The sequence below is a fragment of the Nuphar pumila genome, chromosome 13 (genome assembly GCF_984573655.1).
Source record: "Nuphar pumila chromosome 13, dmNupPumi1.hap1.1, whole genome shotgun sequence".
Taxonomy (NCBI): domain Eukaryota; kingdom Viridiplantae; phylum Streptophyta; class Magnoliopsida; order Nymphaeales; family Nymphaeaceae; genus Nuphar; species Nuphar pumila.
The window spans coordinates 2105946-2128732 of NC_143261.1; the positions used below are offsets into that span (position 1 = coordinate 2105946).

General features: G+C 36.5%; 2 protein-coding genes across 2 annotated transcripts; both read right to left on the reverse strand.

Moving 5' to 3' along the window:
- Positions 1–5138: 5138 nt before the first annotated feature.
- Positions 5139–8606, reverse strand: LOC149817473 (GDSL esterase/lipase At5g45910-like). Its single transcript, XM_089985397.1, has 5 exons — positions 8339–8606; positions 7465–7683; positions 6563–6711; positions 5741–6017; positions 5139–5368 (listed from the first exon to the last, which is right to left on the reverse strand). Exons 1-5 carry the CDS (start codon positions 8604–8606, stop codon positions 5139–5141), a joined length of 1143 nt encoding a protein of 380 aa, XP_089841523.1.
- A 10102-nt stretch (positions 8607–18708) lies between these two features.
- Positions 18709–22176, reverse strand: LOC149817474 (GDSL esterase/lipase At5g45910-like). Its single transcript, XM_089985399.1, has 5 exons — positions 21909–22176; positions 21035–21253; positions 20133–20281; positions 19311–19587; positions 18709–18938 (listed from the first exon to the last, which is right to left on the reverse strand). The coding sequence occupies exons 1-5, from the start codon at positions 22174–22176 to the stop codon at positions 18709–18711; spliced, it is 1143 nt and encodes a 380-aa protein (XP_089841525.1).
- Positions 22177–22787: the final 611 nt, after the last annotated feature.

The window sequence follows — 22787 nt, forward strand, 5'->3', positions numbered from 1 at the left end:
ATGTTGTAATACTTTTATTATTATTCGAAAAGGACATCGCAACTTCATTATCAGAGTAGACCTTCAGTGGCTTCTCAATGAAATCGACCACCTTTAACTGTGATATAAAGTTCTTCAACGATATGCCCTGCGAGGTAGTGTCGTACAATACTATGAATTTTGCCTTCATGGTGTGAGCAACAGTGGTCGTCTACTTTCCACTCCTACAAGACATCACGCTCCCAATAAGTAAGAAGATGTACCCAGTAGTAGACTTTCTACTATCAAGGCATCCTCCTAAGTCCGCATCCGAGTAGACAATGACCTCGAGGTGATCAACTTTATGATATATCAACATATAATCTTTTATCCCTTGCAAATGCCGCAAGACTTTCTTTGCAGCTTTCCAATAGGGTATGCCTTAGTTAGACTAAAATTGGCCAAGCACCCCTACTGCAAAAGAGATATCTGGACGATAACATGTCTAGTGTATTGTAAGTTGCCAACAACTTACGCATATGGATAAACACTCATATGTGTTTTGTCAATATCGTCTTGTGGACAATCCTTTAAGCTCAACTTGTCACCTTTTGATATGGGTGTTGAATTAGGAGAACAAGTCTCCATCCCATATCATTTTAACACCTTATTTATATAGGATCTTTAAGAGAGGCCTAGAAAATCTTTTGATCTATCTCGACGGATCTCAATGTCGAGTACATAAGCAGCCTCACCCATATCTTTCATATCAAAATATGATGCAAGAAACTGTTTTATCTCTGTAAGTAACTTTATATCGTTCGTTGCCAGCAAAATGTCATTCACATACAATATCAATATAATGAACTTACTCTCACTTTCCTTAAGGTATATACATTGATCAAAAATGTTTTCTATAAACCCTAACATCATAATGACTTGGGAAAATTTAATATACCACTGTCGGGAGGCCTCTTTAAGTTCATATATTGATTTGTTAAGCTTGCAAACCAAACGATCATCGTGAGAGAAACCAAGTGGTTGTTACATGTATACCTCTTTATTTAGATCCCTGTTGAGGAACACATTTTTTACATCCATCTGATATAGCTCCAAGTCATAATGAGCTACGAGGGCCAAAATTATTCTCATTGACTCTTTAGTTGAGACAGGAGAAAATGCCTCATTATAATCAATGCCCTCCATCTGGGTGAATCTTTTAGCAACTAATTTTGCCTTATGTCTCTCTATGTTACCTTTGGAGTCCTTCTTGGTCTTAAAGACTCATTTACACTCTACAGGTTTTACTCTCTTAGGTAACTCGACAAGATCCCATAGAGGTTATTTTTTTTTTGGGGTATTGAGATTGCTTACTCTCATAGAGGTTATTTTTTGTCTTAAACTAAATTGGCTTGCGGGATTAATCTTGACAAGTCCCGCATTACAAATAAAAAATTTTATGAGAAGTTGTGGGCTCAAACATGAAGGGTGATGATGGGATTTCGTTGGAAAATTCTACTCCCTATCTGGAGCTTGTGGGATCACTTATATATCTTAGTATCACACGACCAGACATATCTCATGTCGTGCATACTGTAAGTCAATTTCAACACAGCATAAGATATGCTTGGTCGTGTGATGCTAAGATGCATAAGGGATCTCACAAGTTGCCTATAGGGAGTAGGATTTTCCAAAGAAATCCCATCATCACCCTTCATTTTTCATGCCTTCACTTCAGTTCATATGAGTGTTGTACTTCGTATTATCAGATATATAAAGGCACAATAAACAAGGGAGTATTTTTTTCCTTAACTTCTAATTTAGAATTCATTGCATATACTGACTCTAATTAGGGAGGTTACCCAAATACGCGTCACTCCACCACTGGTTTTTGTATTTTTCTAGGTAAATCACAGATCTCATTGAAATGCAAGAAACAACAGAAGGTGTCTCTTGCATCAACAAAAATAGAATATCGAGTCATGGCCTCCATGACTATAGAAATTGTGTGGATTCATCAATTATTACAGGATATGGGAATATTGATCCAAGGACCTACAAGATTGTGTTGTGATAATAAAAGTGTAATTAATCTATATTGCTAAAAATCAGAGTTTTCAGAAGTCTACCAATTAAGCACATTAAGATGGACTACCACTATGTCAGAGAAGCCTACTTACAGAAAATCACAGACCTTCCTTATGTGACCTCAGAATGCCAGTTGGCAGACTTTTTCACAATGGCACTATGTTCTCCCAGATTTAATTTTCTCTTTGACAAACTTTCGGTCATCACGCCCTAAGTTTGAGATGGGGGGTGTTAAATTGTATCAATTCATGTATACAATTGATTAGTTCTTGATTAGGTTTAGGTTAGAATAATGTGTTTCAGGTTTTGTTTATTTCAATGTTCTTTAGATCAATTAAATAATGGTTTTCTTTATTAACCAATATATCTTCTTTTATTGCGTTATCGTTCTTTGTTAGAATAACTTAGATTAAAGTTAGGCATTTTCTTTTGTCAGTAAATAGTTAGTTTTATTTTATTTTATTTTCATAGATTACATTAGAAATAGCCAGTTTTATGCAATTATCATTTTTTTAAAGTATGCTTAGTTATCCGATTTTTGAATAGTGTGTTTCTCTTAGTTTTAATTCACGTTGAATTTTGTTTTTTTAGGGATTAGATTAGGGTTAATTTTGTAGTTAATGTTAGTATAGATTAGTTTGATTGAAGTTAATTAGTTTAATTAGTCGTTAAAATTAGTTAGCCGATCTTCATGATCTTTGCAATTTGCGGTTTTTCTTAATATCTAACATTGTTTTAGTTTTATGCATTGCATGTGGTTGTAGCTTAGGATAGTTTTAAATTATTTACTTTAGTTTAAATCACGTTGGATTCATGTTATATGCTTTAGAGTATTAAGTTTTGTTTATCATGCATAGTTAGTTAGAATTAGTCTAGCCGATTTTTATTTAATTATTTTATTTGATTTTCAGCATAGCCTAGGTTACTTTTATATTTCAATTTTATTTATTCGGTTACATTCATAAACAGTACAACATATAGTGTTAGTTAGTTTCGTTTAGGTTTTTTTAGTTAGTTCTTGATTTCTTGAATTAGTTAAGCTTAGTTGTTCATTAGTTCTTGAATTAATTAGTTAGGTAGTTTTGCTATTTCGTCTTTTAGTGTAAATTAGTTCACAGTTGGTTCGTGTTAATTAGTTCATGTTTTTGTGCTTTTTTTGCATATTTGCTTTTGATTTTCTCATAGATTTCTTTTTCTGCTGTGTGTTTTCTTTTTGTGTCTTGCAGAAAAGTCTTGGAACGTGTGGTGAAACCTTTTTTGTATTCTCGAGGTACCCTCTGGGGTCTACTCAGGCCCTCAAAAATGCTCTCAGAGAGTTCTCAGAAAAGCAAAAGTTCAAGAAAGCAAGCATTACCTAAAGAGAGAAGGACAAAGGGAAGCAAATCAATCAAGAAGGTTCTAAAAGCTTCAAGCACTGAAGACACTTTTGCTTTTATTTTTAGAATAGGCGTTATTTTATTCAATTCAATTTATTTGGGGTTGTAATAAGACACTTTATTATTTGTTTAAGAATTCTGCATGGACAATACTCTCTTGTTTATTTATTAAATTATTTTTTTCATTTTGGCAATAAAGAATAGTTTAGATTGTGTGTTGAATACGAAGTATTTTCCGTTCTTTGAGTTTGACCCGAATTTCACCACTCGTGCGAGCCGGTTTTTATTATTTTGTGTCTGGCTTTGACACTTGTTTTCATTAAAAATATTATTTTAAAAAACTCATTTTCATAAAACTCACACCACTTATGCTCATCTTATTCTTAGGTTACTTTGACACCGCAAAATATCATTTTTCAAAAACAATTTGAAATTTTTTCATAAATCTTGTATTTTTTGGCAAAATTTTAGCAATAAAAAATAAATTTAAAATGTAAAAAATAAATTTTATAAGAAAATATGAATACAAATTAGTTAAAAATAAACACATGGTTTTTTCATTATAAATAGTCATTTAAAGCATAAATATCACATTTAAATCATGATATTTATGTTTTTTCCTTAAATCTCATTATATTTTGAAAATCTCACAAGAAATTACCGTTTTAAACTTTCAAGCAATTTCTTGAAAATATTATATTAGTCACTATGATTAATTGAAGGCAAGGAATTGAGCAAATTTCAATTAGGTGCGAATTATTTAGCATTGATTCCAAAAAGTACCTCACATTCTTCAAATTTACTAATATGAGCCTCTCTTTTTTTTTTTGAAAAAAAAGTCAAACAAATACATGAGGTTAACCTCTTCCGTATTTGAAATTACTATTCTTTTGAGTTTTCTATATTAACCTTTACAATTCAAAAACACTTATCTACCCTCGTAGAAAAGGGAACGACAGGTGTTTTAAACAATTGAGGGTATTAATCTCATTTGACTCAATCGACTGATCAGATCTAAACTGGGTTTAACGGTCAATGATGAGAATAGGCCCCTCTTTGGCATTTTTCAGAAACCAGAGCTTGAAGGCCATCATAAATAGTCAATCACTATTTAATCTTGGAAGCTGATGCTTGAAATCCAACACACAAAATAGGCCTCTCCGTGTTCTGTCGGTTATGTTCCATCAAATCTTGGACAAACAATCAAGCACACCCTTAAGGTCCAACTATTTGTCATCACCACCACTCCCAATGAGATATGTTTATATGCTTTTCTTTAGATAGTCCAAGGGAAAAAAATCCCATGACCTACCGCAAATTCTTTTTTTTTTTTTTTTTGTGGGGTGGGGCAGTTGGAAATTTGAGGTGCCATCAACCCCAAATTCTTTTTTTTGTTTTTGTTTTTGTATTTGTGTGCTTTTTAGCATTCAAGAAAAACAACAAGAATGAACAAACAAAAAATAAATCTGGAAGGAATTTAAATAGAAAAGAACATTATATATGCAACCTTGAACAATCAGGTAAATAATAATTTCATCAGTTCTTTATAAGATGTATACTTCCATGCATGTCCTTGGACCAAAAAAAAGTAAGACCTTTCCTTGGACTATTCTATTCCTGAGGGATCCAATCACCAGCTGTTGAGAAACAATTGAGAGTTAAATGAAATAAAAAAAATACTACTGAAGGGATTGAATGGTTGAGAGCCTTGATTAATTAATAGCAATATTCTAGGGGTAATCTCAGAGTGGGGTAAGTGAAGAATCCATTGATGAATCCACTAGCCATCCACTGGTAGGCCTTCTCAGTGAGATGAATGCCATCCCAATTCACATGTTTGGATGGATCACCGCATACATCGATCCCTGGCTGTCCACAGGTGGCCCCAAGGTTGAAGTTGTATGGCTCTCCCTTACCACAGCAAGCTCTCAGAGCACTCTCAAATCCTGAAAATTACACATGAAGAAAAGCAAACACAAACATTAGTTACCAATTTATTTTGGTTTAGAAAAAAAAAACTGGAGGTTGGATCATTGGATACGATGTTAACAAATCCCAATCGAATCGAATCGAATCGGATAGAACCTGCCCTTTTTTATTCGATGCAGGGGTGCTCTATTAAAAAAAAAAATGAATTTTTTAATAGATTGATTCAAAACAATTCGATTTGATTCTATTCAGACTAATTTGACCTTTTTCTTGGGAAAATCCATTCGATTCAAAAACCAATTCAGACCAATTTATATATATATCATTTTTTTGTTCTTGTCAGAAACTGATAAATCAAACAGGTAAATTTAATTGAGTCATTGGCATACCAAACTGGCTGGGGTTTCTGAAAAAACCCATAGCAGCATCGTAGTAATCAGCATAAATGATCTTTGCATGTGGGTGTTGCTCCCTTAGCCTTTGGAGGGCAACTTGCAGATGAGAATTGTGGTAGACTGCAAAGTCGTTGTAGCTCTTGAGGCAACCGATCTGAGGGTCATAAACCGACGCATTTTGCGACCCGAAAGCCGTCAGGTAACTTGTCGAACAGCCGATGGGAAGGTTCCCCGGAATCATCAGCTCCACTGCTCCATGTTTTACCAGTCTCTGCATTTCATTAGGTTAGTTCAGTAGTCAAAGGCTTGAAAGGTTCGAAGTCGAACCAAGTTGGGCCAGTTCCAGTTAGTTGCATAGACCTTTGCCAGAGTATGTTTGTTTTTTTTTACGATGAGGAACCCTCGCCGAAGTGAGAAAAATCTCGTGTGAGCCCTACGACTAATTATACCCTGCCTTACTTGGCCCACGTCTGAAAGCTTCAGACACACCCATGCACCAGCGGGGTTTGATCCGGTGGCTTCATCTCAGCACCCCTCACAACCACCCCACTGACCATGCAGTCGACCGCTGCCGTGATATAGGCCTTAACCAGAGTCATAAAAACAATTCTAGTGGGTTGTTGTTGTTGTTGTTCATTTCCCTAAATCAAGAACTTTCTAGTTTATCAAGGTTCTTAGGAAATACCAATATCCGTGAAATTCTGGATGTTGGTGGTAATGAAAAGGTACTATAAATCCTTCAAAATTTCTAAATGGAGATAAGAAATGTAAAAAGGTAAAAAAAGTAGCAAAGTGTGAAAAATGTTAAAAACTCACATTCACAGCATCTGCAATGGTGTTCACTACATCATGCACGTAAGCCTTGACCTCATCAATGCTCTTCCCTTGAAAGAAGGCGTAATTGTAGTCGTTCCCTCCAATCTCTCCAACGAGAAATAGTGATGACTTGAGAAAGTGGTGGCACTCTGTTATCACATACCCCAAATGAGAAACAAAGAAGTTTTTAGTTTAATTTTGATGCATTCAATCATAACTAAGGTTGTCAATAGGTTGGGTTTGGTTCAGACCCACGTGGAACCAGACCTAGACTTGATTTGAGATACTGGTACCGATCAAGTTCAGACCCAGGTCCAACAAGACCCAAAAAACATAAGAGAAACCATACTTGAATCGTATATGGATTACATGAACCAGACCCGAACCATACCTGGTAAAATAAAATAAAAAAAAAAAAAATTTATCCTTTTTAATTGAAAATTTGTGAATCTTTTTCGAAACTTGGGTCGGGCCTAGGTCTTACGAAATTTCACAAACCATACCTGGCTCCATGTATTAATCAGTCCCTTTGGGTCTTACCGTCGGACCTTCTTATTTAGGTTGAACCCATTGATACCCCTAATCATAACCACCATGTCTAATCCAATTCATTTATATACATATGGCATAAGATTCTTTTTTCGGCTTTGTAGCCACAATGACAGGCCTTCGGTTGGTAAAACCATTAAGATCCCCCCCTGCCCACCAGGGAGTACACCCCGCTCTGACCTGACCTTGCAGCAAGAGATGCCCCCTGTTGGTTTCGAACCCTTGACATGATCCCGTCAATTACTTGTTGAAGTTACCTACCAGATGAGCAGAGCTCTTGTGGGCTTTTGTTTTTATTTTTCTTTTCATCTGTTGTGGGAAGAATAGAAAACAAGATTTTATATGTTGGTTACCTGCTTTTGAAGAGCATAGTGAAGGTAGAAGCCTGTCGAACCAGCCGAGTTGGACGTTTAGTGAGTTGTTGGTCCATAGTTGATTGATGTTCTTGCTCTCAAAGTATGAAACATCAAGTGTTGTAGCTCCTGCTACAGCAAAATTGACTCCATTGGTGTATTCTTTGCCCTCAGGATCAGCCAGATATGGAGGAAGAAGAGGAAGACCGAATGCCTCGGCTGAAAAGGTATTAGAAATTAGTCATAAGATTGCTGAACATAGCAAATCATAACATAGTTACTGTGACTAGATGACTCAATGCTAGATACAAGTGTATATATAGTCCTTAAATGAAACTCACACACTTATATTCATGCAAAACATGATCGAGGTCTAAATCATACGGGAGTGAAATTGGCCCCACAATCACACTAAAATCACAGAGTTCAAAGCCTTATCAGGTCATGAAGTCCACCCTGATTCAAATACTCTACTAATTAAGTAGTTCTATTTCGCTACTGTGGCCTTCACACCAGTAACTCAGACAACAAACTCATTCAGCCATATATAGTGACTATAATTGAACACTGATCATGGCATGCCTAAATTAATCTTGAATCGATAGTTTGCCCCGAGAATCGGCAAAGCACGATCCTAATCCAATGGCAGCCAACCTGATCCTACCTGGTTCTTGGATTCAACTTAGATATGTAAGCAAATTCAGGCTAATTAAGAGTCAGAGTAGATGCCACTGTTATCACGTCCAAGACCAGTAGTATATTAATGCATGACTCTGTGAACCACCTTGGCAACAAATGGAAGCAACTTTCACCATATTCTTTTAAAAGCGAGAAAGACTATATATGGAAGTAGAGAAGCACAAAAAGACAATACCTATGAAGTCGACGATCAATCTTCCATTGGAGCATCGGCCTGTGGGGTGCCCAAAGAAGGTTTCTCCATAGGGGAGGTTGGCTATGACCGAAAACCCACTAGGCCTGGAGTGTAGCAGGTTTCCGGTGTCGGCAAGCGAGTCCCCGAAGCTAAAGATGGAGGTGTAGCAATCTGAATGTGAAACAGCTGCAGGAACAAAGAACATGCAGGCTGCCAAAACAGTCATATGAGAAAGCACCATTACTCCTGAACCAGAAGAAGAAGCCATGGCGAGCGAGAGAGAGAGAGAGAGAGGTTTAAGTGAATTCAAGAGGGGTTAGATGGTCGTTATATATAGCGAGCAGTGTTCTATTTGTAGCAGGCTTTGGGTGCCCACGCATGTTTAGCGTTATAGTTGAACTGTAGCTTTTGTGGTGGTGTGATTACGTACGTAATTATGTTCATGGAATTAAACTGAAATCTTCGGCCATGCTTCTTTAAACAAAATTCTTCATTTCATGGTGAGTTTGAAAATTAAGTCCTTGAACGTATGCTGCCACCTGTAAATCCATGAAAAAATTTTACACTAAAATCTCCTTTATGCTATTTTAAAGCCCATTAAGTTTTATAAAACCGGCAGTCACATGATGGACCTTGATTTTGGGGTGTTACTGAATTTAAGTGATGATACTTGATAGGACTCGTAGTTCTACTCCATTTACCCTTCTACAAGATTGAGGACCAAATAACTGGACTTTAGATGGAAAAAAGAATCCCAGAAGATAACCAACTCTTCCATCCTTATCAACCAGAGATGGTGAGACTTGAGGATTGCACAAATTTTATGTAATATGGACTCTTGAAACCAATATTCTTCGGTTGACAGTTCTAATCCCAATATGGATATATATCCATGGTGTCAATAGGCAAGGTTTACTTCACTAATTATATGGACCTTTAATTGGGACTACAACTCTAGAAAACATGGCTGTCCAAGGGATCAAGATCTCAACATGAGTCTTGAAGAGCTGTCTCACTAGGGTTGCAAACATATAGTGACCAATATTGGCGTTTCTTTGAAGAAAAAAAAATGTGAGATTTTGGCTGGCCAATATTTAATTTCCAATAAAAATGCCAGAATTTATTTTTAATTTTTCTTTGTAAAAATAATTACAATATTTTATTGTACATGTTTTTCCATTTTCTTCCCAAAAAAAGAATCAATTTTTCACGAGAATTTGGCTGCCAATATTTACCCAAAAAATGTTTTGTCACTATGGTTGCAAATCGTTAGGTCAGTCTGAGGCTGAAGACTACCCAGTTCCAGAACTAATTTTTTTTTTGAGCAAGTCCACTTCCAGATCCAGTTCTAAATTGCAGAACTATAAGTGGCAGAGGGCTTGGGGAGAAGGTGCTGAACCCTTCATCCAAGGTTCGACTCCCACCGGTATGGCAGAGGGCCTGAGGGACAAATGTTGTATATCTATTTAATGTACGTAGAAGTTCCTCGTGATATCATCGTTTGTGGCTGATGGAACATTTGTATGTTGTATATCTGAAAGACTTGTGTCTCCCAAACAGGCAACATGTTGCTACGTTTTATGAAAACTGATTCGATGTCGTACATTGTTTCATTGTTTCATGCCAAAACTTTGTAAAGGTATTAAGATATTATGGGACCGGAAAGACACAGGGTTATGGATTTGTCAGTTTCTCCGATCCTTCGCGATGAAAGAAATGAATGGTTCTCTCTCTCTGTCTCTCTTTCTATATATATATATATATATATATATATATATATATATATATATATATATATATATATATATATATATATATATATATATATATATATATATATTTATATATTTATTTATATATATATATATATATATACATATATATATTTATATATTTATTTATATATATATATAGAGAGAGAGAGATATGGATTTGTCAGTTTCGGCTTTTTAGAGCAGACCGAGGCAAAGTTTGGGTGCGACTTAGACCAAAACGTGTCAGTCTAGGTCGTCCCCAGACCAATTTTGCATTCAAAAAAAATGTGTGGTCGGTTCAGCCTGGGTGCGACCTAGACCGAACTGAAACGAGTCGGTCTGGGTCGCACCCAGACCAAGATCGATCCAGATAGAAAAAAAAGAGTTTGTTGGTTGAACCGGTTCAGAACAAATCGGGTCTCGCCGAACCGGTTTATATGGGTCGATTCAGACCAAACTGGTTCTTGAGGAATTGGTCTAAACCGAATTGGGTCTGAATCGAACCGGTTTGGATAAACCCGAGTCAAGCCAAACTGGTTCAGTCTAACTGGATCTGGGTTCTTAGTTCAGATTCAGTTTGATTCAGACCTATTCTGGATCCAGATTGATTACTCTAGATCTGATTGGATCACTCTTGGATCCATATCAGAACTAGGTCTAGATTAGACCGTTCTGGATCCAGTGAGAGTGTATGAATCCAGTCAGAGTGTTCTGGATCCGGTTAGATTGTCTAGGATCTAGTTAGATTATTCTATATCCAGTCAAACTGTTATGTATTTAGATAAGTAATGAATCTAGATCCAATCTGACAGGGTCAGATCCAGATCATAAATAGATTCGGATCGGGTTGTGAGATAGTCTTGAATTATAAATAGATGTGAAATGACCATAATACCCTTTTAGGTACCCGAGATCCATTTTGGTAAAATAGGCATAACTTTGCACCCCAAACTCAAAATTGAGCGAGGTTTGGTGCATTGGACTCGTATTAAAGAAATGAATCTACTTGTCTAATAGTGTTGATTAAACTAGTGACACAAAATTTCAGGTTTTGTGAGTCAATTTAGGAGAAATATTTTGGTAAATCTGCAAGAAGTTTTGTACATTAATACAAATATGTTGGTGTAATGATCATATCATACTGTTTGAGCACCTTGAGACTCGATTGCGGTAAAAGTATAGTGTTCACACTTGAGTTAAGAGATACAACAACAACAACAACAACAACTACGCCTTCATCCCAAAACAATTGGGGTCAGCGATATGAACCAAAAAAGAAATTCATTTTGGGTCTTCCACATGAATCATTTTCCTCCAATCATTTCTATCCAACGCCATGTCCTCGGTGAGGTTCAAAGCATTCATATCCTTTCCTATCATCTCCATCCAAGTCTTCCTAGGCCTACCCCGACCTCTTTTAACTAATATATTTTCCCATTTCTCCAACCTTCTAACTGGAGCATCATTAGGCCTTCGCCGAATATGTCCAAACCACCGTAAACGATTCTCTCGCATCTTATTTTCAATGGGTGCAACACCTACCTTCTTACGTATCTCTTCGTTCCGAATCTTATCTTTTATTGTATTTCCACACATCCATCTAAGCATCCGCATCTCAGCTACACTCATTTTTTGAATATGATGTCTCTTGGCAGCCCAACATTCCGTACCATATAGTAAAGCGGGTCTAATAGTCGTCCTATAAAACTTTCCCTTCAACCGCAATGGCATTCTACGATCGCACAGCACTCCAGTAGCACTTTTCCATTTCATCCACCCAACCTTTATCCTATGATTTACATCTCCATCAATTTCTCCATACTTTTGAATGATGGATCCCAAATATTTGAAATAATCATTCACCGGTATATCTTGCTCACCAAGCTTCACTACACTCCCATCCCTACTTCGTTGCTTACTAAACCGACATTCCATATATTCAGTCTTACTCTTACTCAACTTAAAACCTCTAGCTTCCAATGTCTGTCTCCATAATTCTAACTTAGCATTAACCCCAGCTCTAGACTCATCAATCAAAACAATATCATCAGCAAACAACATACACCACGGTACATTTTCTTGAATTGATCTCGTAAGCTCATCCATCACTATCGCAAATAGGAAAGGGCTTAAAGCAGATCCTTGATGTAACCCAACCGTTATCGGAAAATTGGTTGTCACCCCTCCACAAGTGCGGACATTGGTTACTACTCCTACATACATATCTTTAATTATACTAATGTACTTGAGAGAAACACCTTTCTTCATCATTGTCCACCAGAGAACGTCCCTAGGTACTCTATCGTATGCCTTCTCTAAATCAATAAAAACCATATGCAAATCTTTGTTCCTCTCTCTATATCTTTCAATAAGTTGTCTAAGAAGATGTATAGCTTCCATAGTTGATCTTCCAGGCATAAAACCAAATTGATTCTCCGATATCATGACAACCTTCCTCAACCTAGACTCAATCACCCTCTCCCAAAGTTTCATAGTATGACTCATGAGTTTTATACCACGATAGTTTGTGCAATCTTGTATACCACGATAGTTTGTGCAAACTTGAGTTAAGAGATATTATAAGTAATTTTAGATGTGAATATGTTGGGTTATGATTCGGCCAGCCAGCGCACAAATAAAAACAACAATAGCAAGTTACTGATAAAACAATGCAAAAGAAATGCAGAGGCAGGATTACCTGATGCCGCCATTGATGAACTGGATGATGGCTGATGATCGACGCTGGTGCAGGGGAAGCTATTGGTTGTGGCTGAACAGGAGAAAACTTCTCCTTAGCCGGACTGCTGCACTCCACGAGCGCAGGCTGCTGGATGCAGGCGGTGGGCAGGATCTGTTCCCTCACCGGATGGAAAAACACTGAATGGAGAGGTAAGATATCCAACTGATTTCCTCTCTCATTTTTCTGTTTTTCACCCTGTGTTTTCACACGTCTTTGAGGGTTGCTCATGATACCTCTTTTATAGGCACAAAGTGGGAACCGTTTGTGTAACCCTTCTCCCTTATTCTGTGCAAGTTTATCGGAAGAAGCATCTTCTGTGGGGGGTATCCACATCGTGGGTAACCACCCCCACTAGCTGGTGGTTTATACCAATATTCTCTCACTTGTTTCGACGATAAACCCTTAACCAAAAAACTTTATGGGAATAACTTGATGAATAGATTGGCCTTTATGATCTATTATGTAGATCCTTAGTTGAATCTCTAATCCTTATGAGATTAACAACAAACAAGTAATAACGAGAATCAATGAAATGAATGTGATCACTTTATTTTTATATGTATATATAAAAAAAGTTTAACAACCCTATCCTCAATACATGTTCGGAACATAATCCTGGTGCTAGCCCTTTAATAAGAGGATCAACAATTATCTCTTTGGTACCAATATTAACAATATGCACTAGATGATTCTTTGTCCTTTCTTTAACAACAAAGTACCTTAATTTCATATGTGTACATGTTGTAATACTTTTATTATTATTCGAAAAGGACATCGCAACTTCATTATCAGAGTAGACCTTCAGTGGCTTCTCAATGAAATCGACCACCTTTAACTGTGATATAAAGTTCTTCAACGATATGCCCTGCGAGGTAGTGTCGTACAATACTATGAATTTTGCCTTCATGGTGTGAGCAACAGTGGTCGTCTACTTTCCACTCCTACAAGACATCACGCTCCCAATAAGTAAGAAGATGTACCCAGTAGTAGACTTTCTACTATCAAGGCATCCTCCTAAGTCCGCATCCGAGTAGACAATGACCTCGAGGTGATCAACTTTATGATATATCAACATATAATCTTTTATCCCTTGCAAATGCCGCAAGACTTTCTTTGCAGCTTTCCAATAGGGTATGCCTTAGTTAGACTAAAATTGGCCAAGCACCCCTACTGCAAAAGAGATATCTGGACGATAACATGTCTAGTGTATTGTAAGTTGCCAACAACTTACGCATATGGATAAACACTCATATGTGTTTTGTCAATATCGTCTTGTGGACAATCCTTTAAGCTCAACTTGTCACCTTTTGATATGGGTGTTGAATTAGGAGAACAAGTCTCCATCCCATATCATTTTAACACCTTATTTATATAGGATCTTTAAGAGAGGCCTAGAAAATCTTTTGATCTATCTCGACGGATCTCAATGTCGAGTACATAAGCAGCCTCACCCATATCTTTCATATCAAAATATGATGCAAGAAACTGTTTTATCTCTGTAAGTAACTTTATATCGTTCGTTGCCAGCAAAATGTCATTCACATACAATATCAATATAATGAACTTACTCTCACTTTCCTTAAGGTATATACATTGATCAAAAATGTTTTCTATAAACCCTAACATCATAATGACTTGGGAAAATTTAATATACCACTGTCGGGAGGCCTCTTTAAGTTCATATATTGATTTGTTAAGCTTGCAAACCAAACGATCATCGTGAGAGAAACCAAGTGGTTGTTACATGTATACCTCTTTATTTAGATCCCTGTTGAGGAACACATTTTTTACATCCATCTGATATAGCTCCAAGTCATAATGAGCTACGAGGGCCAAAATTATTCTCATTGACTCTTTAGTTGAGACAGGAGAAAATGCCTCATTATAATCAATGCCCTCCATCTGGGTGAATCTTTTAGCAACTAATTTTGCCTTATGTCTCTCTATGTTACCTTTGGAGTCCTTCTTGGTCTTAAAGACTCATTTACACTCTACAGGTTTTACTCTCTTAGGTAACTCGACAAGATCCCATAGAGGTTATTTTTTTTTTGGGGTATTGAGATTGCTTACTCTCATAGAGGTTATTTTTTGTCTTAAACTAAATTGGCTTGCGGGATTAATCTTGACAAGTCCCGCATTACAAATAAAAAATTTTATGAGAAGTTGTGGGCTCAAACATGAAGGGTGATGATGGGATTTCGTTGGAAAATTCTACTCCCTATCTGGAGCTTGTGGGATCACTTATATATCTTAGTATCACACGACCAGACATATCTCATGTCGTGCATACTGTAAGTCAATTTCAACACAGCATAAGATATGCTTGGTCGTGTGATGCTAAGATGCATAAGGGATCTCACAAGTTGCCTATAGGGAGTAGGATTTTCCAAAGAAATCCCATCATCACCCTTCATTTTTCATGCCTTCACTTCAGTTCATATGAGTGTTGTACTTCGTATTATCAGATATATAAAGGCACAATAAACAAGGGAGTATTTTTTTCCTTAACTTCTAATTTAGAATTCATTGCATATACTGACTCTAATTAGGGAGGTTACCCAAATACGCGTCACTCCACCACTGGTTTTTGTATTTTTCTAGGTAAATCACAGATCTCATTGAAATGCAAGAAACAACAGAAGGTGTCTCTTGCATCAACAAAAATAGAATATCGAGTCATGGCCTCCATGACTATAGAAATTGTGTGGATTCATCAATTATTACAGGATATGGGAATATTGATCCAAGGACCTACAAGATTGTGTTGTGATAATAAAAGTGTAATTAATCTATATTGCTAAAAATCAGAGTTTTCAGAAGTCTACCAATTAAGCACATTAAGATGGACTACCACTATGTCAGAGAAGCCTACTTACAGAAAATCACAGACCTTCCTTATGTGACCTCAGAATGCCAGTTGGCAGACTTTTTCACAATGGCACTATGTTCTCCCAGATTTAATTTTCTCTTTGACAAACTTTCGGTCATCACGCCCTAAGTTTGAGATGGGGGGTGTTAAATTGTATCAATTCATGTATACAATTGATTAGTTCTTGATTAGGTTTAGGTTAGAATAATGTGTTTCAGGTTTTGTTTATTTCAATGTTCTTTAGATCAATTAAATAATGGTTTTCTTTATTAACCAATATATCTTCTTTTATTGCGTTATCGTTCTTTGTTAGAATAACTTAGATTAAAGTTAGGCATTTTCTTTTGTCAGTAAATAGTTAGTTTTATTTTATTTTATTTTCATAGATTACATTAGAAATAGCCAGTTTTATGCAATTATCATTTTTTTAAAGTATGCTTAGTTATCCGATTTTTGAATAGTGTGTTTCTCTTAGTTTTAATTCACGTTGAATTTTGTTTTTTTAGGGATTAGATTAGGGTTAATTTTGTAGTTAATGTTAGTATAGATTAGTTTGATTGAAGTTAATTAGTTTAATTAGTCGTTAAAATTAGTTAGCCGATCTTCATGATCTTTGCAATTTGCGGTTTTTCTTAATATCTAACATTGTTTTAGTTTTATGCATTGCATGTGGTTGTAGCTTAGGATAGTTTTAAATTATTTACTTTAGTTTAAATCACGTTGGATTCATGTTATATGCTTTAGAGTATTAAGTTTTGTTTATCATGCATAGTTAGTTAGAATTAGTCTAGCCGATTTTTATTTAATTATTTTATTTGATTTTCAGCATAGCCTAGGTTACTTTTATATTTCAATTTTATTTATTCGGTTACATTCATAAACAGTACAACATATAGTGTTAGTTAGTTTCGTTTAGGTTTTTTTAGTTAGTTCTTGATTTCTTGAATTAGTTAAGCTTAGTTGTTCATTAGTTCTTGAATTAATTAGTTAGGTAGTTTTGCTATTTCGTCTTTTAGTGTAAATTAGTTCACAGTTGGTTCGTGTTAATTAGTTCATGTTTTTGTGCTTTTTTTGCATATTTGCTTTTGATTTTCTCATAGATTTCTTTTTCTGCTGTGTGTTTTCTTTTTGTGTCTTGCAGAAAAGTCTTGGAACGTGTGGTGAAACCTTTTTTGTATTCTCGAGGTACCCTCTGGGGTCTACTCAGGCCCTCAAAAATGCTCTCAGAGAGTTCTCAGAAAAGCAAAAGTTCAAGAAAGCAAGCATTACCTAAAGAGAGAAGGACAAAGGGAAGCAAATCAATCAAGAAGGTTCTAAAAGCTTCAAGCACTGAAGACACTTTTGCTTTTATTTTTAGAATAGGCGTTATTTTATTCAATTCAATTTATTTGGGGTTGTAATAAGACACTTTATTATTTGTTTAAGAATTCTGCATGGACAATACTCTCTTGTTTATTTATTAAATTATTTTTTTCATTTTGGCAATAAAGAATAGTTTAGATTGTGTGTTGAATACGAAGTATTTTCCGTTCTTTGAGTTTGACCCGAATTTCACCACTCGTGCGAGCCGGTTTTTATTATTTTGTGTCTGGCTTTGACACTTGTTTTCATTAAAAATATTATTTTAAAAAACTCATTTTCATAAAACTCACACCACTTATGCTCATCTTATTCTTAGGTTACTTTGACACCGCAAAATATCATTTTTCAAAAACAATTTGAAATTTTTTCATAAATCTTGTATTTTTTGGCAAAATTTTAGCAATAAAAAATAAATTTAAAATGTAAAAAATAAATTTTATAAGAAAATATGAATACAAATTAGTTAAAAATAAACACATGGTTTTTTCATTATAAATAGTCATTTAAAGCATAAATATCACATTTAAATCATGATATTTATGTTTTTTCCTTAAATCTCATTATATTTTGAAAATCTCACAAGAAATTACCGTTTTAAACTTTCAAGCAATTTCTTGAAAATATTATATTAGTCACTATGATTAATTGAAGGCAAGGAATTGAGCAAATTTCAATTAGGTGCGAATTATTTAGCATTGATTCCAAAAAGTACCTCACATTCTTCAAATTTACTAATATGAGCCTCTCTTTTTTTTTTTGAAAAAAAAGTCAAACAAATACATGAGGTTAACCTCTTCCGTATTTGAAATTACTATTCTTTTGAGTTTTCTATATTAACCTTTACAATTCAAAAACACTTATCTACCCTCGTAGAAAAGGGAACGACAGGTGTTTTAAACAATTGAGGGTATTAATCTCATTTGACTCAATCGACTGATCAGATCTAAACTGGGTTTAACGGTCAATGATGAGAATAGGCCCCTCTTTGGCATTTTTCAGAAACCAGAGCTTGAAGGCCATCATAAATAGTCAATCACTATTTAATCTTGGAAGCTGATGCTTGAAATCCAACACACAAAATAGGCCTCTCCGTGTTCTGTCGGTTATGTTCCATCAAATCTTGGACAAACAATCAAGCACACCCTTAAGGTCCAACTATTTGTCATCACCACCACTCCCAATGAGATATGTTTATATGCTTTTCTTTAGATAGTCCAAGGGAAAAAAATCCCATGACCTACCGCAAATTCTTTTTTTTTTTTTTTTTGTGGGGTGGGGCAGTTGGAAATTTGAGGTGCCATCAACCCCAAATTCTTTTTTTTGTTTTTGTTTTTGTATTTGTGTGCTTTTTAGCATTCAAGAAAAACAACAAGAATGAACAAACAAAAAATAAATCTGGAAGGAATTTAAATAGAAAAGAACATTATATATGCAACCTTGAACAATCAGGTAAATAATAATTTCATCAGTTCTTTATAAGATGTATACTTCCATGCATGTCCTTGGACCAAAAAAAAGTAAGACCTTTCCTTGGACTATTCTATTCCTGAGGGATCCAATCACCAGCTGTTGAGAAACAATTGAGAGTTAAATGAAATAAAAAAAATACTACTGAAGGGATTGAATGGTTGAGAGCCTTGATTAATTAATAGCAATATTCTAGGGGTAATCTCAGAGTGGGGTAAGTGAAGAATCCATTGATGAATCCACTAGCCATCCACTGGTAGGCCTTCTCAGTGAGATGAATGCCATCCCAATTCACATGTTTGGATGGATCACCGCATACATCGATCCCTGGCTGTCCACAGGTGGCCCCAAGGTTGAAGTTGTATGGCTCTCCCTTACCACAGCAAGCTCTCAGAGCACTCTCAAATCCTGAAAATTACACATGAAGAAAAGCAAACACAAACATTAGTTACCAATTTATTTTGGTTTAGAAAAAAAAAACTGGAGGTTGGATCATTGGATACGATGTTAACAAATCCCAATCGAATCGAATCGAATCGGATAGAACCTGCCCTTTTTTATTCGATGCAGGGGTGCTCTATTAAAAAAAAAAATGAATTTTTTAATAGATTGATTCAAAACAATTCGATTTGATTCTATTCAGACTAATTTGACCTTTTTCTTGGGAAAATCCATTCGATTCAAAAACCAATTCAGACCAATTTATATATATATCATTTTTTTGTTCTTGTCAGAAACTGATAAATCAAACAGGTAAATTTAATTGAGTCATTGGCATACCAAACTGGCTGGGGTTTCTGAAAAAACCCATAGCAGCATCGTAGTAATCAGCATAAATGATCTTTGCATGTGGGTGTTGCTCCCTTAGCCTTTGGAGGGCAACTTGCAGATGAGAATTGTGGTAGACTGCAAAGTCGTTGTAGCTCTTGAGGCAACCGATCTGAGGGTCATAAACCGACGCATTTTGCGACCCGAAAGCCGTCAGGTAACTTGTCGAACAGCCGATGGGAAGGTTCCCCGGAATCATCAGCTCCACTGCTCCATGTTTTACCAGTCTCTGCATTTCATTAGGTTAGTTCAGTAGTCAAAGGCTTGAAAGGTTCGAAGTCGAACCAAGTTGGGCCAGTTCCAGTTAGTTGCATAGACCTTTGCCAGAGTATGTTTGTTTTTTTTTACGATGAGGAACCCTCGCCGAAGTGAGAAAAATCTCGTGTGAGCCCTACGACTAATTATACCCTGCCTTACTTGGCCCACGTCTGAAAGCTTCAGACACACCCATGCACCAGCGGGGTTTGATCCGGTGGCTTCATCTCAGCACCCCTCACAACCACCCCACTGACCATGCAGTCGACCGCTGCCGTGATATAGGCCTTAACCAGAGTCATAAAAACAATTCTAGTGGGTTGTTGTTGTTGTTGTTCATTTCCCTAAATCAAGAACTTTCTAGTTTATCAAGGTTCTTAGGAAATACCAATATCCGTGAAATTCTGGATGTTGGTGGTAATGAAAAGGTACTATAAATCCTTCAAAATTTCTAAATGGAGATAAGAAATGTAAAAAGGTAAAAAAAGTAGCAAAGTGTGAAAAATGTTAAAAACTCACATTCACAGCATCTGCAATGGTGTTCACTACATCATGCACGTAAGCCTTGACCTCATCAATGCTCTTCCCTTGAAAGAAGGCGTAATTGTAGTCGTTCCCTCCAATCTCTCCAACGAGAAATAGTGATGACTTGAGAAAGTGGTGGCACTCTGTTATCACATACCCCAAATGAGAAACAAAGAAGTTTTTAGTTTAATTTTGATGCATTCAATCATAACTAAGGTTGTCAATAGGTTGGGTTTGGTTCAGACCCACGTGGAACCAGACCTAGACTTGATTTGAGATACTGGTACCGATCAAGTTCAGACCCAGGTCCAACAAGACCCAAAAAACATAAGAGAAACCATACTTGAATCGTATATGGATTACATGAACCAGACCCGAACCATACCTGGTAAAATAAAATAAAAAAAAAAAAAATTTATCCTTTTTAATTGAAAATTTGTGAATCTTTTTCGAAACTTGGGTCGGGCCTAGGTCTTACGAAATTTCACAAACCATACCTGGCTCCATGTATTAATCAGTCCCTTTGGGTCTTACCGTCGGACCTTCTTATTTAGGTTGAACCCATTGATACCCCTAATCATAACCACCATGTCTAATCCAATTCATTTATATACATATGGCATAAGATTCTTTTTTCGGCTTTGTAGCCACAATGACAGGCCTTCGGTTGGTAAAACCATTAAGATCCCCCCCTGCCCACCAGGGAGTACACCCCGCTCTGACCTGACCTTGCAGCAAGAGATGCCCCCTGTTGGTTTCGAACCCTTGACATGATCCCGTCAATTACTTGTTGAAGTTACCTACCAGATGAGCAGAGCTCTTGTGGGCTTTTGTTTTTATTTTTCTTTTCATCTGTTGTGGGAAGAATAGAAAACAAGATTTTATATGTTGGTTACCTGCTTTTGAAGAGCATAGTGAAGGTAGAAGCCTGTCGAACCAGCCGAGTTGGACGTTTAGTGAGTTGTTGGTCCATAGTTGATTGATGTTCTTGCTCTCAAAGTATGAAACATCAAGTGTTGTAGCTCCTGCTACAGCAAAATTGACTCCATTGGTGTATTCTTTGCCCTCAGGATCAGCCAGATATGGAGGAAGAAGAGGAAGACCGAATGCCTCGGCTGAAAAGGTATTAGAAATTAGTCATAAGATTGCTGAACATAGCAAATCATAACATAGTTACTGTGACTAGATGACTCAATGCTAGATACAAGTGTATATATAGTCCTTAAATGAAACTCACACACTTATATTCATGCAAAACATGATCGAGGTCTAAATCATACGGGAGTGAAATTGGCCCCACAATCACACTAAAATCACAGAGTTCAAAGCCTTATCAGGTCATGAAGTCCACCCTGATTCAAATACTCTACTAATTAAGTAGTTCTATTTCGCTACTGTGGCCTTCACACCAGTAACTCAGACAACAAACTCATTCAGCCATATATAGTGACTATAATTGAACACTGATCATGGCATGCCTAAATTAATCTTGAATCGATAGTTTGCCCCGAGAATCGGCAAAGCACGATCCTAATCCAATGGCAGCCAACCTGATCCTACCTGGTTCTTGGATTCAACTTAGATATGTAAGCAAATTCAGGCTAATTAAGAGTCAGAGTAGATGCCACTGTTATCACGTCCAAGACCAGTAGTATATTAATGCATGACTCTGTGAACCACCTTGGCAACAAATGGAAGCAACTTTCACCATATTCTTTTAAAAGCGAGAAAGACTATATATGGAAGTAGAGAAGCACAAAAAGACAATACCTATGAAGTCGACGATCAATCTTCCATTGGAGCATCGGCCTGTGGGGTGCCCAAAGAAGGTTTCTCCATAGGGGAGGTTGGCTATGACCGAAAACCCACTAGGCCTGGAGTGTAGCAGGTTTCCGGTGTCGGCAAGCGAGTCCCCGAAGCTAAAGATGGAGGTGTAGCAATCTGAATGTGAAACAGCTGCAGGAACAAAGAACATGCAGGCTGCCAAAACAGTCATATGAGAAAGCACCATTACTCCTGAACCAGAAGAAGAAGCCATGGCGAGCGAGAGAGAGAGAGAGAGAGGTTTAAGTGAATTCAAGAGGGGTTAGATGGTCGTTATATATAGCGAGCAGTGTTCTATTTGTAGCAGGCTTTGGGTGCCCACGCATGTTTAGCGTTATAGTTGAACTGTAGCTTTTGTGGTGGTGTGATTACGTACGTAATTATGTTCATGGAATTAAACTGAAATCTTCGGCCATGCTTCTTTAAACAAAATTCTTCATTTCATGGTGAGTTTGAAAATTAAGTCCTTGAACGTATGCTGCCACCTGTAAATCCATGAAAAAATTTTACACTAAAATCTCCTTTATGCTATTTTAAAGCCCATTAAGTTTTATAAAACCGGCAGTCACATGATGGACCTTGATTTTGGGGTGTTACTGAATTTAAGTGATGATACTTGATAGGACTCGTAGTTCTACTCCATTTACCCTTCTACAAGATTGAGGACCAAATAACTGGACTTTAGATGGAAAAAAGAATCCCAGAAGATAACCAACTCTTCCATCCTTATCAACCAGAGATGGTGAGACTTGAGGATTGCACAAATTTTATGTAATATGGACTCTTGAAACCAATATTCTTCGGTTGACAGTTCTAATCCCAATA

What these genes read in the sequence shown, in the direction of transcription:
- LOC149817474 (XM_089985399.1), bottom strand. Translation starts at nt 22,176, where the DNA reads ATGGCTTCTTCTTCTGGTTCAGGAGTAATGGTGCTTTCTCATATGACT. An exon ending in ACTATGCTCTTCAAAAGCAG is followed by an intron (nt 20,282 to 21,034) that starts GTAACCAACATA and finishes ATGTGATAACAG; the next exon opens with AGTGCCACCACTTTCTCAAG. An exon ending in CAGAAACCCCAGCCAGTTTG is followed by an intron (nt 18,939 to 19,310) that starts GTATGCCAATGA and finishes TGTAATTTTCAG; the next exon opens with GATTTGAGAGTGCTCTGAGA.
- LOC149817473 (XM_089985397.1), bottom strand. Translation starts at nt 8,606, where the DNA reads ATGGCTTCTTCTTCTGGTTCAGGAGTAATGGTGCTTTCTCATATGACT. An exon ending in CCATTGCAGATGCTGTGAAT is followed by an intron (nt 6,018 to 6,562) that starts GTGAGTTTTTAA and finishes AATGAAATGCAG; the next exon opens with AGACTGGTAAAACATGGAGC. An exon ending in CAGAAACCCCAGCCAGTTTG is followed by an intron (nt 5,369 to 5,740) that starts GTATGCCAATGA and finishes TGTAATTTTCAG; the next exon opens with GATTTGAGAGTGCTCTGAGA.